This window comes from Oryctolagus cuniculus, chromosome 5, assembly GCF_964237555.1.
Source record: "Oryctolagus cuniculus chromosome 5, mOryCun1.1, whole genome shotgun sequence".
Classification (NCBI taxonomy): domain Eukaryota; kingdom Metazoa; phylum Chordata; class Mammalia; order Lagomorpha; family Leporidae; genus Oryctolagus; species Oryctolagus cuniculus.
In genome coordinates this window covers 123,299,852-123,316,371 of record NC_091436.1, presented here as the reverse complement: position 1 = coordinate 123,316,371, position 16,520 = coordinate 123,299,852, and the positions used below count along the sequence as shown (strand labels likewise).

At 41.7% G+C, this 16,520-nt stretch overlaps 1 protein-coding gene across 1 annotated transcript in view; it reads left to right on the top strand.

Annotated features, from left to right (window-relative positions):
* The window catches only part of MEP1A (meprin A subunit alpha), a 30,145-nt gene extending 13,838 nt beyond the window's left edge, over positions 1-16,307 (top strand). The window contains exons 7-13 of the mRNA XM_051855964.2: positions 4,679-4,900; positions 5,666-5,815; positions 9,509-9,724; positions 10,359-10,832; positions 11,567-11,740; positions 12,228-12,528; positions 15,660-16,307. Coding sequence (XP_051711924.1) covers positions 4,679-4,900; positions 5,666-5,815; positions 9,509-9,724; positions 10,359-10,832; positions 11,567-11,740; positions 12,228-12,528; positions 15,660-15,816 — 1,694 coding nt within the window. The 3' untranslated portion in view covers positions 15,817-16,307. The remainder of the gene's footprint in view (positions 1-4,678; positions 4,901-5,665; positions 5,816-9,508; positions 9,725-10,358; positions 10,833-11,566; positions 11,741-12,227; positions 12,529-15,659) is intronic.
* Positions 16,308-16,520: the final 213 nt, after the last annotated feature.

Here is a 16,520-nt window from a genome sequence, read left to right as displayed (position 1 = left end):
TTCTTTTTTTTTATATTTTCTAAGAGGTTTTTATAACATACATAGCAGGGTACAGAATTATGTGTGTATACAACAAACATAACTTTAAAGTTTTTTTTAACTAAGCACACACTCATAAAATGATAATGGATAATAAGCTTGTGACTGATTTTTATTCTTATATAGCTTATATTTTTAAATTTTCTGTGAGTATAAATTATAATTAAAATATATGCATGTCTCTGCATGAGTATACACATACACTTGTATGTAATCATTTAATACTTCAAATATTTGGAGCTCAACTGTCTAGAAAATCTGGAATATAGTAAAGATCTTGGATGGGATAACAAAGTTAATTCTGAGCAGCCAAAACTGATGTTATAAAATTTACAGAATAAAGCCTGTTATATTTCCATTTCTAGGTTTTGAAGAAGGCAATGCTTACAGCTTTTATTTTTAAAGATGCATTTATTTATTTACTTGAGAAGCAGAATTACAGACAGAGCAAGGGAGAGTCAGAGAGAGAGGTCTTCCATCCGCTGGTTCATTCCCCAAATAGCTGGAACGGCGGAAGCTGAGTTGATCTGAAACCAGGAGCCAGGAGCCAGGAGCTTCTTCCAGGGTCTCCCACGTGAGTGCAAGGGCCCAAGCACTTGGCCATCCTCTACTGTTTTCCAAGGCCACAGCAGAGAGCTGGATTGGAAGAGGAGTAGCCAGGACTTGAGCTGATGCCCAAATGCAATGCTGGTGCCACAGGTGGATGCTTAACCTACTATGTCACAGCGTTGGTCCCAATGCTTAGAGCTCTTAAGAAAGATTTTTTTTGGGGGGTAAAGCCACCACCTGTAGTGCCGGCATCCCATATGGACACTGGTTCAAGTCCTGGCTGCTCCACTTCTGATCCAGCTCTTTGCTATGGCCTGGGAAAGCAGTAGAAGATGATCCAAGGCCGGCGCCATGGCTCACTAGGCTAATCCTCTGCCTGCGGCACTGGCACACTGGGTTCTAGTCCTGGTCGGGGTGCCGAATTCTGTCCCGGTTGCTCCTCTTCCAGTCCAGCTCTCTGCTGTGGTCTGGGAGTGCAGTGGAGGATGGCCCAAGTGCTTGGGCCCTACACCCGCATGGGAGACCAGGAGAAGCACCTGGCTCATGGCTTCGGATCGGCGTGGTACACCGGGCGCAGCGGCCATTGGAGGGTGAACCAACGGAAAAAGGAAGACCTTTCTCTCTGTCTCTCTGTCTACTCTGCCTTTCAAAAAAAAAAAAAGATGATCCAAGTGCTTGGGCCCCTGCACCCACATGGGAGATCCAGAAGAAGCTCCTGGCTCCTGGCTTTGGATTGGCTCAGCTCCAGCCATTGCAGTCATTTAGGGAGTAAACCAGCAGATGGAAAACTTTCTCTCTCTCTCTCTCTCTGCCTCTGTCTCTCTGTAACTCTACTTTTCCAAAAAAAAATCTTTCTTAAAAATGTTTTTTGTGGTTATTGTTAAATTTACTTTATTTTAAAATCAAGAAGAGAGAAAGAGAAGGAGGAAGAGACAGAAAAAGAGATCTTCCATCAACTGGTTCACTCCCCAAATGGTTGCATCTCCATGCAGGTCTCCCATGTGGGTATCAGGGGCCCAAGTACTTGAGCTATTCTCCACTGCTTTGCTAGGCACATTAGTAGGGAGCTGTATGGTAAGCAGCTCCTCTAGGACTCAAACTGGCACTCCAATATGGGATACCAGGGTCACTGGCAATGACTTAACTGAGTATGCCACGATGCTGGACCCATGAAGGCTTTAGTATAAATGAGGTCCCCTTTATCAGAGTGAGACAACACATTTGCCAGTGTAATTTGAAGATGTACTTGGCTCTGAGTTTAGCACAGATTGCTCAACACACATGAATATTTACTCATCTCCTATCTATATTTTCATCAGTTATAATTCCATCTATCTAAATTGCTTGTAATCACTGGAGAATTGTTCTCATTTACAACATCAAATCCAGTAAGTTTATAAACTTTATACAGGACAGTATAATTTTTCAAGGTTATTTATAACTTTTATTGTATGCCATCCCTGGCTGATGACTGTCTTGTTTAACCTAAAACACTGTATTGACAATAAAGTTCTCACTCCAAGTTCATCACCATTTCTAGAGTCACAATTATGTTTTCCAAATCTACTTCCCTCTACTAAGGAAAAAAAAAAAAACTCAACTTCCAAGGTCTAGCATGGGTGAGCAAGCTACAGCCCATGGACCATATCCACTTGCTTTTATAAGTAAAGCTTTATAGGAACACAGTTATGTCCATTTGTTTATGTATTATTTATGGCCACAATTGTCCTACAGTGGCAGAGTGGAGTAGCTGAGACAGAGAAAATATGGTTTGTGAAGCCAATAAAATCTCATCTACCAGCTTATAGAAAAAAGTTTTCTGACTGACCCCTCTTCAAGGCTCCCCAGAAGTGAGTTCTCTGAAGGAGGTTAATGCCTATTCTGTTTATTCACTGTCAGGGGCCACCAGCTACCCAGCATAGATCCAGGTAGATAGCTGGCACAATGATAATAAAATCTCTTGGATACATTTTTTAAAAATATTCAGACCATTTCCTTTCAAATCATTCTGATAAGATCACTTGAATAATAATAAAACATAAACTATCCTAGCCTGCCAATTATATGGGAAGTGAAAGAAAACAATAATGAGTTGAAACAAGTTACCTGAAACAAGGTACCGCCAAAAGACACCAGGAGATCCTAGACCCAAGCCCCAATCTTCTCCACCACTGATGCTCTTGACAAACCCATCATTTCAAATGACATCCTAGGACCAAGTTCTATAGGGGGAGTGGTTTTTTCCCTTCCTTGTTTGAGCCATTTATTTCTATCAGTCTTGTCCCACCTGCAGAATCCAAGTAATGCCCCATAAATTCATGTCTGTTGAGACGATGGGGTTCATTGACTTCTAAAGTGTTCACACCCTTTTCCCAGCACCTGCTGGAGTACTGCCAGGTTGCACCACATTTCTTCAGTCCTGCACTGAAGATGTCTTTGAAAGGCAGTTACACTTTCCTTTTTCAAATTGTTAAAAATGACTGACTGGGGAGGTGGAGAAAGAGAAGGCATGAGGGCCGGAGTTTATGATTGGAAGTGTTACGAGCTTCTCAGGCAGTTTTTCTGTCACTCTGCAAAAAGGAAATGAAAAACCTGCAACCTTCCCATTAGTACAGCTGAAGCATGTGATCAGCCATTTAGCTAGGCACATCTAATCTCACTTGCACTAACCTAGGAACACATTTACCTTTCCTATTCTGATAGGAGAATAATCATCATTCAATTTTATTTTTCTGCCCATGAGATTATTTCTAGAACAGAAGGATGTGAGTCTTGATTGACAAGATGCTCCTTTATTTTTTTTAAAGATTTATTTATTTATTTATTTGAAAGAGAGTCACAGGCAGAAGAAGACACACACACACACACACACAGAGAGAGAGAGAGAGAGAGAGACAGAGAGAGAGAGAGAGGAGAGAAATATCTTCCATCTGCTGATGGCCACAACGGCCAGGGCTGGGCAAGCAGAAGCCAGGAGATTCTCTTCTTGGTCTCCCACATAGGTGAAGGGGCCATCTTCTGCTGCTTTCCCAGGTGAATTAGCAGGCAGATGGTTCAAGAGTGGAGCAGCCAGGTTCTGAACCGGTGCCCATATGGGATACTGGCATCACAGGCAGCAGCTTAACCCACTACACCACAGCACCGGCCCCAAGATGCTCCTTTCTTGCCAGCTGTTCACCTTTCCCTCTGCCCCTCAGATTTCCTTTTCCCAACCAATGCTAGAGGTGACCAGGTATATCTCCAAACACATTCAGGTGACTGATGTACTTGACTATTAGGACTATGGGTGTTGAATACAGTAAGTCTTTTCCTGAATTCAAAAATTCCTTTTTCTTCCATTTAGAGTGCTTCCTCAGCTTTGCTATGTCACCTTGTCTTTCTGAAAGACTTATGCACACACATACACAAATACGCACACCCATATTTAGGTTGAGTATCCCTTGTCTGAAGTCTTTGTTACCAGAGTTTCAAATTTCAGAGATTTTCATATTTCAGAAGATTTGCATACAATTTATCAATTAGCACCCGTAATCTAAAAACCTGATCTGAAATGCTTCAAAACTTTTTGAGCTTTCAGATTTTGGAGGATTTTGGCTTTTGGATTTGTGCATTAGTGATGCTCAACCTGCATATATGTTTATAACACACCTATTTAAATAAATACATATATTTAATAATTGACAAGCATACATATCATAACATGTATTTAATAGTCCACAATAATTTTGCACATGGTATATATTAGCATATTAACTGATTAGTATTTTTTTTTATCTTTTATTTAATGAATATAAATTTCCAAAGTACGACTCATGGGTTACAATGGCTTCCCCCCCATACCGTCCCTCCCACCCACAACCCTCCCCTTTCCCACTCCCTCTCCCCTTCCATTCACAAACTGATTAGTATTAATAATAAACAATGTATATTACTTATACATTATAATAATTATAAAATAGGTATATATATTTAAATTAGAGATGCACCATCTCTAATTGCTCTTTTGGGATCTTTGGGTGTCTAATCAAAGAGGAAAGATGGAGGTGGAAACAATATGACTGAGTAGGACTTGGCCTTCTGTCTCTAACAGGTTATGAGCACAACTTTAACACCTATAATGACAGCATCATCACAGACCTCAACACGCCCTATGATTATGAGTCTGTGATGCATTATGCACCTTTTTCATTTAACAAGAATGCAAGTGTTCCCACCATCACGGCCAAGATCCCTGAATTTGATTCCGTCATTGGGCAACGCCTGGATTTTAGTGCCCTCGACTTGGAGAGGCTGAACCGAATGTACAATTGCAGTAAGTACCCCTGGGCTGAGGACTGGTTGAACTGGCCTCAGCAGAGTCCCTCAGTCTTCAAGCTTTCCTTTACCTCTTCCTCTCCTCACCTTTAATGTTCCAGTTAAGGGAACAACAACAAATTACATAACCTTCATTATTAGACTGGACTACTTTCTTTAGACTAGAAAAAATGGTTATGAATATTGAGTATGCAGGTGAGCTTTATAAAATAGAAGTATTAGGCAAATATAAGAAGCTGTTATTGCCTGACTTCTTTACCTTCTTTTTTGAAGGGTGCAGCATTGTATAAAGTTGACAGAGGATGGGCTTGAAACTATTTTGTGTCTGGCAAATTTCCTTCCCAGGTTAGTTATACCTAGAATAACCTATTCTTCTGGGGTGGACTATTTCCTAAAATGACCCATGTAGTCTTCAGAGACAAAATCTATTCAGTGAGTGTGAACAGAAGACTCACTGTGTACAGAGCACAGTGTTATAGGTCACTTGCTCTCCATCTGAGGAGTTTTCATAGCAGCATTTATATAGCAAAGGGTGATTATAGGTCTTTTTATCTTGACTCTGTGGGGTAAGTAAGTCTGTATCTATGTTGACTTGTGCTAAGATCTGAAGGCAATAAGATTAGCATTTGAGAAAAAGTTAAGAAGAATGAAAGGCTCACTATCCTGTTCTATTTGAACAATGAAATCTCAGAGTCTTGAGACTTTAGCTATTTGGAATGAGATGCCTACACTTTTAACTGGGTGACAAATGTATTATTTGCAGCTACAAGTCACACCCTTTTGGACCACTGTGCTTTTGAGAAGACAAACATTTGTGGGATGATTCAGGGCACCAGAGATGATGCTGACTGGGTCCGTGAGAACAGTGATGTGGCTGGACAAGTGGATCACACATTGGAGGGACAATGTACAGGTCAGTGAAAGTGGAGAGTAAATATATTGTGATGGTTCACCAGGTTCCATTAGGTAGTGGAAGCCATCATGTTTTGCCTCAAATGAATGCTAGTTATCAAACCTGAAAATATGAACAAAGACAAATAACATTTTTTACTATCATAATTATTAAATAAAAACTTTGAACACAAAAAAAGAAACATGTATTTAAGTGATGACAAAACTGATATGGGGCATTGTTAAGACATGACTTTGTAAATAAAGTTAATGTCTCCACAACACTCCCCTCCAGTACAAATATAATGTGAACAATGTATGTAATGTAAAATTTCTAAGAGTCACATTCAACTTTAAAATATGAAATTACTTTTATAGCATGTTTTCTTGAACCTAATATATTAGACATATTAGCATTTTCACATATATATATAAAAGTTATTATGAGATATTTCTCTTTTTATATACTTTTATATGAAGTATTGAAAATCTGAAGTTCTTCTTGCCCTTACAGGCTATGTCAGTTAGGACTGGCTACAGTTGAAGCACTAAATAGCCACACAGGTTTTGCAGCTGCCATATTGGATAGCACAGCCTCAGATAACTTCTATATGCTGTTTGTGTAGTGAAAAAGTCATGAAGTCAGAAAGACTTGGGTTTAAAATCTGGCTCCACCACGTACTAATTTTGACTAAAGGAAGTTGGTTTTTAAAAAATGATTTTACTTTTGTGAGCTTCATAGAACATCAAGATATTGACATTCACAGTGGAATGGAAGCACTTGCAACCCTGCAGTTTCACTCCATCTCTATATTTATTTTTCATTTTCCCTTTATTTCCAGAAGATCTATTTATTTTTCACTCTGATTTTCTCATCTTTAATATGTGCTTGTCACTCACATCATATTCACCTCTTTGGAAGTAGGTGGGGTTATGTATTACAATAACTTTAGGTATACTTGATAGTTGTAAAAGCCATAAGTTCATGCCTATCTAAAAGTTGCTTAGATTTCCTTCAGAGAAGGGGCCCAGACTGTCACCCAGATGCCAAGCCACCAAGAAGAGTGTAAGAGGTCATCGGTTGTTGCCACTCTTCCTCTGGCCTTGGCTGAGGGTGAAAGTCTCTATGATACAACACATTATCAAACATACCATCCCAAGTGTCCAAAGGGTGACCCAAGCCTGAAATGTTTTGTAAATTGCCATCCATTTTAGCCTGTAGTCCATGCTCTCCTGTGGGCTTGTTGCTAGGCTAATCTGCAATTCCCAACTTAAAAGAGATGAGAGGAGTCTGCTAGAAGAATGTTTACTTAGTAGTAAAGGAAAGGACTATACCCAATAAGAAATATCTGGACAAGGTTTATTAAGTTGACTTGATCAACCATTATTCTTCTACAGGAGACATTTAATGGGACCCTGTACCCCTGTGAGAGAGCACTTGCATTGCTCAGGTAGATGCACAAACTTGCAGAACTTCAATGGATCTTTGAGACAGACCCCTCCTCTCATTCAAAACCCAGAGAAATGAATGAATACTGGTTAGTGGCATACATGGAACACGAATTGAGGCCTCCTAAGTCCCTAGACTGAGTTACCTGACTTTCACTGCATACTTTCTAGTGCACCTGTAAAGAGATTTCTGAGCAAAGGCCCCTGAAAACCTATTGTAGGAATGTGTTTTCCAGTTTTATTCTAGGATCTTGCCCCTATACAAGGTAAGAGGCATAAGTAAGTGCAATAGTGAGAGAAGGATTTATTTGAAGTGAGAAATTGAATATATGTTCAAGCATGAATACAGGCAACCCCACCAGGAGAAAAGTTCCTCATGAGAGGGCCAGAAAGACAGCTGCTCACATGGAAAGAGCATGAGAGAAGGCCAAAGACAGTGGTGTTCCCAGGTCCAGTGGTCCCCTTTATGGGGTTGGGGGTGCTGCCAAACTGAATATAAACACAGAGTGGCGTTTGTGCAGGGCTTAGTGTGCACGAAGCCTTCTGGGAGGGTTTCCTGGCATCTTCATGTGGAGCTCACCTTACACGCGTTTGTCATGGTATCTTCGCCCTAATCATGGAGGAGACCCAGGTGTATCATGGGAAAGTGGGTGTGCTGAATTGGCAGACAAGGGGGTAGAGTTAAGGCACATGGCTAGAGACAGAAACCGTGGAAAATTTTCCAGCTCATTCATTCCCTAATGCCCTGCCTAATTCTCCCATATTGAACATTTTGGCCTTGTTGACTCTGCTTTTCTGTAACTCAAGCATTCATGATGTAGAGATCTTAGACTAGGAAGTTCAAGTATTGGGAAGAACATACTAGTACAAGAAAGTAGAATTTTCCTTTATGCAACATTACACTGATCTTAGCCAAAAGGCCGAGAAGTGATCCCTTTATGTAGCATTAAAGTCATTAAGATATATGTAACCATCAAGGCCTACTACTGACAGAGAAAGTGTGTGCACCATGTGTGAGGCAGGATGAGGCGAGGAATGCTAGGGAGCTTTGCCAGAGCACCTAGAACTGCCCTAGATGCTCATGTCCTGTTGATCTTCTGAAATTTTTTTTAAAAAGATGTATTTATTTGAAAAGCAGAGTTATACAGACAGAGGGAGAGATGGGGGTAGGGAAGGGTCTTCCATCCACTGTTCACTCTCCAAATGACTACAACAGCCAGGGCTAGGCCAGACTGAAGCCAGGAGCCAGGTGTTTCAATTGAGTCTCCCACATGGGTGCGAGTGCTCAAGTACTAGTGTCATTTTCCACTGCTTTTCCAGGTGCATTACCAGGCAGGTAGATCAGAGTGCAGCAGCTGGGATATGAACTGGTGCCCATAGGGGATGCCGATGTCGCTGGCAGTAGCTTACCCCATCATGCCACAGTGCCAGCCCCAATCTTCTGGATTTTTTCACTGGAGCATTTGGCTAAGGAGTTGGGTGCCGGAATACAGTTTAAAGAACCTCTGTATATGCAAAAAATTTTTATTATGCTTGACTTGAAAAGTATTCTGGTTTTCCAAATGACATATTTGCTTAGCCTCTTGCTTGTTTTTAGGCAAAGGAGTTTTCAGACATTTGAATTCGGCAAACCCCAGCTCTGGCACTAATTACAGATGCTTTCCATCCTGTTTCAGTGTTAATTTTTTTCAAAATTTTCCTTTACATTTAAGCAGAAATCCTCAACACCTAATGTGTCTTGATGATCCCTTCTCAAAACTTAGTAAAGATGATTGTTTACATTGATAACATACCCAGTTATTAGGCTAGAAACAGGGGAAGTTGAACTTTACAACATTGTGAATGCTTGAAATCTAAACCCTAAGTCTTTGAATCCCACAGATTGTTTTACAATCAGGAGACCAACTCATATCCTTGGAATAAATCTCTAATGAAGTCAATTTAAAAAAAAAAAAAAAACACAGAGTTAATCTTACAAACACCAAATCTCATCAAATCTTGCTTGAAGCCTATTTCTTTAAGCTGCATTCCACAGCCTTGGGGAAAAGGCATTCAAAGGAGATGGTGCTCAGCTGTGGCTTTAGCCAGAAAGTATGGCCAGTGAAATGAGACTCTACTGACAAATGGCCTTCCTTTTATTTTCCCCGGAATTCTAGCTTTCAGTGTCCAGATAACAGCTCTTGCTCCCTATTTCTCTCTGTCTGGGTGGATAGCAGCCTGGGCGATCAGAAGCCAGAGATGGGATGTTGGGGTACTTTCTCCGCAGGTGCCGGCTACTTCATGCATTTCAACACCAGCGTGGGGGCAGCAGAAGAGGCAGCTCTACTGGAGTCTCGGATTCTTTACCCCAAGAGGAAGCAGCAGTGCCTGCAGTTTTTTTATAAAATGACAGGAAGCCCTTCAGACAGACTCGTGGTCTGGGTCAGGAGAGATGACAGCACGGGCAGTGTTCGGAAGCTGGTCAAGATGGCGACATTTCAAGGTCCGTGGAAGCCTTCCCACAGAGACTGGTTTGGTTTAAAATCTGGGGCTGTGCTCTTTCTCTTCCATCCCATTTCACCCACCATCTTTCTTCCTCCTCCTCCTCACACTCTTCCTCTTCCTGCTTTCCTCTTCTCCCTCCTTCTCATTTTCCTCCAACCTTCCTCCTCTTCCAAGAGCCTAGCATAATGTCTGCTATGTTTTATGCATTCTGTGAATGTTCTGAGGCCACACTGAGGGCCCAGGTGAGACTTAAATAGATGTTCCTAAGAGGCCATTCACAACCTATAATCCAGCATTCAGTGCTAACATTGGGGGTGGGGTGTACTTGGATCAGCAAACAGGGGGCAATCTAGAATATGTGGAATTAAATGATAGTGGAAAGCAAATTCATGATTAAGATGTGAATATGAATTTTCAAATTGCAGTGTATCTTTTGCAACACATTTTCCCTGACCAAAGATGCAAGTTTGCAAACGTTCTGTAACTTTATAATGGTAATTCTTTTATAAGGTTGCTGTGAGGCTGAAATGAGGTAATTTATGTAAAGTATCTGGACGGTGCCAGATTCACAGTGAAGACTCACTCATACAGTACTAACCAAAATTGTCTACAATCGTATTCTCTGTCCTTAGGAGATTCTGACCAGAATTGGAAAATTGCTCATGTGACACTCCAGGAGGAAAAGAAGTTTCGCTACCTTTTCCAGGGCACAAGAGGTGACCCTCAGAACTCAGCTGGGGGAATTTTCCTAGATGACATCACTCTGACAGAAACTCCATGCCCCACTGGGGTTTGGACAGTGCGGAATTTCTCCCAGGTCCTTCAGAGCACTGTTAAAGGAGACAGACTCCTGAGCCCTCGGTTCTACAATTCAGAGGGATATGGCTTTGGGGTGTCCTTATACCCCCATGGCAGAATAACCTCCACACGGACTAACTACCTAGGACTCACTTTCCATGTGTGCAGTGGGGAGAACGATGCTATCCTGGAGTGGCCAGTGGAAAACAGACAGGCGATTCTGACAATCCTTGACCAGGAACCTGATGTCATGAATAGGATGTCATCAAGTATGGCATTAACTACCTCCAACCTCCACGTATCTTCAGGTAGGTGGCTTGAGCATAAATGCGAGCTTTTCCTCAACTCAGAAGGGCTCACAGATGTGATTCTCAGCTGTGTAAGAAGATATAATATTCCTCTTCCATTTTTCCTTTGCGCATATCAACAACATAGTCATGGGGCAGTATTACATTAACATCTTCAATGCCATCTTATTTCCCTTCTCTGTCCTAAATTCACCCATTAAGCATCTATTGAGGGCTGTGATGTGCTAAACTCCATGCTGGGTACTTAGAAGATGAGTGGATCAGGAGTTTCCTGCTTCATTGAGCTCTGTGGAATTAGGAACAGATGCTGCGATTATTTATCAGATACTCATAGTTTGCTAGGCTCTACGCAGAGCTAACATACTGACTCCTAAACTATTACTGAATGCCAACATGTCCTTCAAATAAACTTACATCAACAGAGAAATGACAGTGCTATTTTTTCCCCAAAAAAGAAGAGCTTTAAGCTTTAAAAGGAGGAAGCTAGAGCTGTCCCTCTTTCTTCATTAAGGAAATCACTGGATATTGGACAACTGACCATTCAGAGCTGTGATTACCTGTCCCTCCCAACTCACAACCCTTAATGTTAATTCTTCTAGAAAGAGTAAATGACCTCAATGTTTTTCAACATCTATATTTTTTTAAATGACAAAACCCCATAAAGTCATTAAAAGCAAAATGGAAAGTGAAGTATAAAGAGGTAATGTGATTTTATGCTACCTGTAACTTTGCAGCAATAAATGGCTCTGTCATCTGGGACAGACCATCCATCGTGGGCACGTATGATGAGAACTGCGCTTGCTATAGAACCATTGACTATGGCTGGAATAGTATAATCTCTCATGAAATGCTGAGGAGGAGGAGTTTCCTGAAACATGATGACCTCATTATTTTTGTGAACTTTGAAGGTACTTTTTCTGGTTTTCCTGAGTGAATAAGTCTCTGCGCTGGGTGTATGCCTTAATTCACACTGACTTTGAAGCAGTTCAAGGAGGTGGGGATCTGTTCTGAAAAAATAGATGTGATGTAAGTGAAGAGAATTTTATTTGATTGGTGAAGGACTTCCATCTTTATTTTAACTGTCCTTTGGGGGGAACTAAAGTTCTAATGTTATCTTTTGGGTAATTTCTTAAATATGGAAGTTTGCTGATCTCAATGTAGTTTTAATCAATACATCTGTGCTAACTTTCAACTCCTTTTTGCAAGTTTAATAAATTAAAATGTGAGCTACTTTAAAATAGAAAGTGCTGGTATCATGCGTACCAGCTGTATTGAATGATTTTTTTCCATGTCACCTTGGGTGATCTCTGGGGAGTTTTCTGCAAAAATGGAAGTTAACTGTAATGAGTTATCACTCTTGGATCTTCCTAACAACCTTTTATCTATTTCCCGAAGATATCACCCACCTTCAGAAGACCGAAGTCAGCCCTAGAGAAAGAAGCATGATCCCCCAAGGCCTTGTTCTTCAAAGCCAGGAGCAGCAGACCGCAGGGGCAGGTTCAGAAAAGACCTTGTCAGAGGCAGCGGTAGCTGGCAGCCTTGGCCAGGGGCAGCCCAGCCGACAGAAGCGGTCCGTGGAGAACACAGGCCCCATGGAGGATCACAAGTGGCCACAGTACTTCAGAGACCCATGCGACCCAAACCCTTGCCAAAATGAAGGCATCTGTGTGAACGTGAAGGGCATGGCAAGCTGCAGGTAGGCTCTGTGGCCAGGGGACACAGGCGTTGGGTCAGGAGCAGGGACTTTGGCAGAGAGGGTCACCTGGAGGTGGCTTGCCTTGACTCCACGAAGGGATTCCCTGGACCCGTGGGCTAATGCTGCCAGGGCAGCAGTGTCTCAGTCAAGTCTCCTGCCTTGTGACTTTGATGTCTTTTCATCTCTCGGGCATTGTCAACCTTTGAACATTGTTGAAATTTCTGACTTCACCACAGTGCTTATGAAAGATCCATAGCTTTTGGCTACACCATAGCTTACTGCAGTGGAAATCAGGACCAAGATTAAATTGTCACTAACTGCAGATGATATTTTTAGTTATTAGTTACAATTATTATTATTAATGTAATGGTTTGTCAGATCTGTTATGCTGTTATTTTACTCAGGCTTTCAATAATAGCAATACGGACATCTGATCATTTTTGACTGCTTACTATGTGTTATGTGCCCTCCTGAGCATGATATCTACATGATATAAAGCAATCTTCACTACTGCCCCATAGCACAGGGCTATTCTTACCCCCATTTAGTGCTTTAGGAAGTTGAGCTTTCTAGAATGACCCATGTGGGACTTGCATCCAGATCTGCCTGTCTGCATTAGGTTTCTGTTTTCAATGGCAATTTTGGTATAACGGTTGTTTGAATAAAGAACCTAAAACAAGTTTCATGAGTGTGTGTGTGTGTGTGTGTGTGTGTGTGTGATGACAGGAGCACCAGCTGCATGTCACAAAATAGGAGTGGATGTAGGAGTCATTCTGGGTATCTCAAACCATCTGCATTTCCTTTTACTTTTGAATCTCTACTTTGTTTCCTATTTTTTTAAACTTTTATTTTGAAATGATTTTAGAGATTTACATATTTATGCAAAAATTCTACAGAAAGATCCTCTGTGCTCTTTGCCCACCTTTCCCTAATATGAACATCCGAAATGGCCATAATATAATTAGCAAAGCCAAAAAATGAACACTGTTACAATACTTCCAACTAAAGCCTATGCACATCTCACCAGTTTTTACCAAAATGTAAGGTTTTTTTGGTCTCAGGATTAAATTTATGCATTTTGAGGGTATGATTTGGGGCACTAACATCAAAGAAGTTTTTCAGCATCCATGTGAATGCGTATGTGATGTTCATTCCTGTTTCAACTGGTGACATTAAGCTTCACTCCTCGGCCCACCAGGACTCTACAGAAAAAAGCAGCTACACTTCCCTTTGCAATTCATCCCTGAGATCATGCAGACATCCTGCTTTCCTCAAACCCTCACCCACTAATTTTGTCCATCGGTGGGCCCTGCCCACAGCCATCACCAACTCTTACAGTGCTGATTTGTTATTTCCTCAGCTTCCTCCACACTCACTAATTAGAATCCTTCCACAAAGGGTGACTGACCCTAACCCCACTCATTTACTCTTTGAGTTACTTATGTATATCCGTAAGGAGCCATAAGTGCCTATTTAATCTCTGAGCCATATTTCCATAACTTCATTGTTTATTTTGTTGCTTATATTGCTCTAGTTTTGATTTCTGGAAGCTCTTCCAGGCTGATGCCTGTGCTTTCAACAATCACCCTTAATTTTATGAGTGAATTGTTACTTTCTTGCACCAGAGGATCCTCCAGACTCATCTTTGGTTTGCTCTGTTCCAGCCCCAGAATTAATCATTTTTTTCAAAGAGCACTCTACTTCCTTTTATTGGAGAATGCTCATCTTATTTTTTGAGGGCTCCACAGCCATGGGTATGCACTTTTTTTTTTACCTGATAGGTCCTTGAATATCAGATTCCAATATGCTCCCCAACTGGCTTCATGCTTCCTAGAATAAGGAAGGCCAGGAGTTGCCACTTGCATGTCAGCCCCTAGTTAGCCTAATCATTCTTCTCCCAGCAATATACAACTGGGAGTTGTTAAAGAAACTATGGTAAGGTAACCCAAGGGAGTACAATGAAGCTATTCCTGGAGAAGACTGGGTAAGAAAACAATTGAACAAATTTGCTATTACTGGGCCGGCTCCACGGCTCAGTTGGCTAATCTTCCACCTGTGGCACCGGTACCCCAGGTTCTAGTCCTGATTGGGGCACCGGATTCTGTTACGGTTGATCCTCTTCCAGTCCAGCTCTCTGCTGAGGCCTAGGAAGGCAGTGGAGGATGGCCCAAGTGCTTGGGCCCCTGCACCGGCATTGGAGACTGGGAGGAAGCGCTTGACTCCTGGCTTCAGATCAGCACAGCGCGGTGGCCATAGCAGCCATTTGGGGGGTAAACCAATGGAAAAAGGAAGACCTTTCTCTCTGTCTCTCTCTCTCACTGTCTAACTCTGCCTGTCAAAAAAAAAAATGCTATTACTGATTTTTGAGAAGCCAATTCCCAGGCTAGAGATGAGATCTTTAAATAGTTTCAGGATTAACAAACAGAGGTCTTGACTTCTGATCATCTTTTGTTCTGTTGAGCAGACTTTGTGGTAGAAATGTTTGAATGAAGGCTGAGATGTTACAATGGTGGGCATGAAACATCACCCTCCATGCATTAGTTCTGAGATTAGTCGATGTTTATATCAAATGGCATTTAAAAAATAAAATGGTGTGGCCATTGTGTGCCTACTGTGTGTCAAACACTTGGGTAGGCACAATATCCTCATGTCATGTGACCTTCAGCACCACCTTATGAGATAGCTGGCAGTCCACTAACTTACAGTAATCTTTTCGCCAAGACTGTCTACATGTTTCAAGTTCTACCTACCTAATGCAGCAAGTCAGACTCTGTCCAGTTTAGAACCTGAGCTGGTATCAGGCAACATATACATTAAGTGCCCTGAACCTACCTCCTGAGTCTTTGGTGGCCAAGAATGCTGGGTCTGGTGGCATACCTCTTGGGATTAAACTTCATGTTGAAACACTTACTAACTGTGTGACTTTGAGTAAGTTATTCAACCTCTCTATAATATGAGGATCATGAGAATAGCCTGAAGGATTATTGCAGGATTAAATTAATTGCTTCACATGAGGTCAGGCACGTGGAAGTGCTCAAGCATTGATTACTGCCACTATGGTGATGAGTGTTGCCAAGAAGCTCCTGAGGCCCAGGTAGTTCCCACATTCTCCTTTTGTTTTGTTCCCACAGGTGCGTCTCTGGACATGCCTTCTTCTACACGGGGGAGCGCTGTCAGGCCATGCAGGTACATGGCAGTGTCCTGGGCCTGATGATTGGAGGCACAGCCGGTATGATAGTCCTGACTTTTACCATCGTCTCCATCCTGTTCCAAAGGTCGAAGCAGTGATCTGCCTGCTGCTGTGGGCCACACTGCAGAAGCACCTCCTCCTCTCAGATCTTCCTTTCTTGTGCTCCGTGCAGTTTGGGGCAGTTTTTGTCAGTCTTTCTTCGAACAGGGCCTCCAAGGACCAAAACCTTAGGTCCAGTTGTCACCTGTACTCTTGGCTGCCCCTTGCAGGATTCTATTAACTTGTTATATGCTCCTAATGTATGTAGTATGTCCTGTGGCAACACTCATCACATTTCATTCTAAGTGTTCACCCCACTGTCTTCTGAGTAGACTAGAAGCTCCATGAAGGGAGGGGGCTATTATCCTCATTCGCGATGCTAGCCCCAATGCACACCTGGCTGACACATGGCAGGGGGCACTCCATAGTCTTGAATAAATGAACCAATAAATGAATGAATCAGACACCAGGACTTTCTCATTTCTACTTTAGATTAACTAATGTAGAAGGCAATCCATATGTTGGTTGAATCAGAATAAAATACTCATTTTTTAATCAGACACAGTGATGTTACTTTCTTTTAAGTTTCTTATTAACGGGTTTCAAGTAATGATTCATTCCTCTGGGCAGGTGGGCTTCACAACATTTGCTTTCCTCCCCTGAATCTAAGGAAAGGAGTTTTATAAATTCAATAAACTTTTAGTTAGTGCAGTCTATGTGTCCCGCATTGTGCATAAGAATGGCTCTGTGTGTGTGTGTGTGT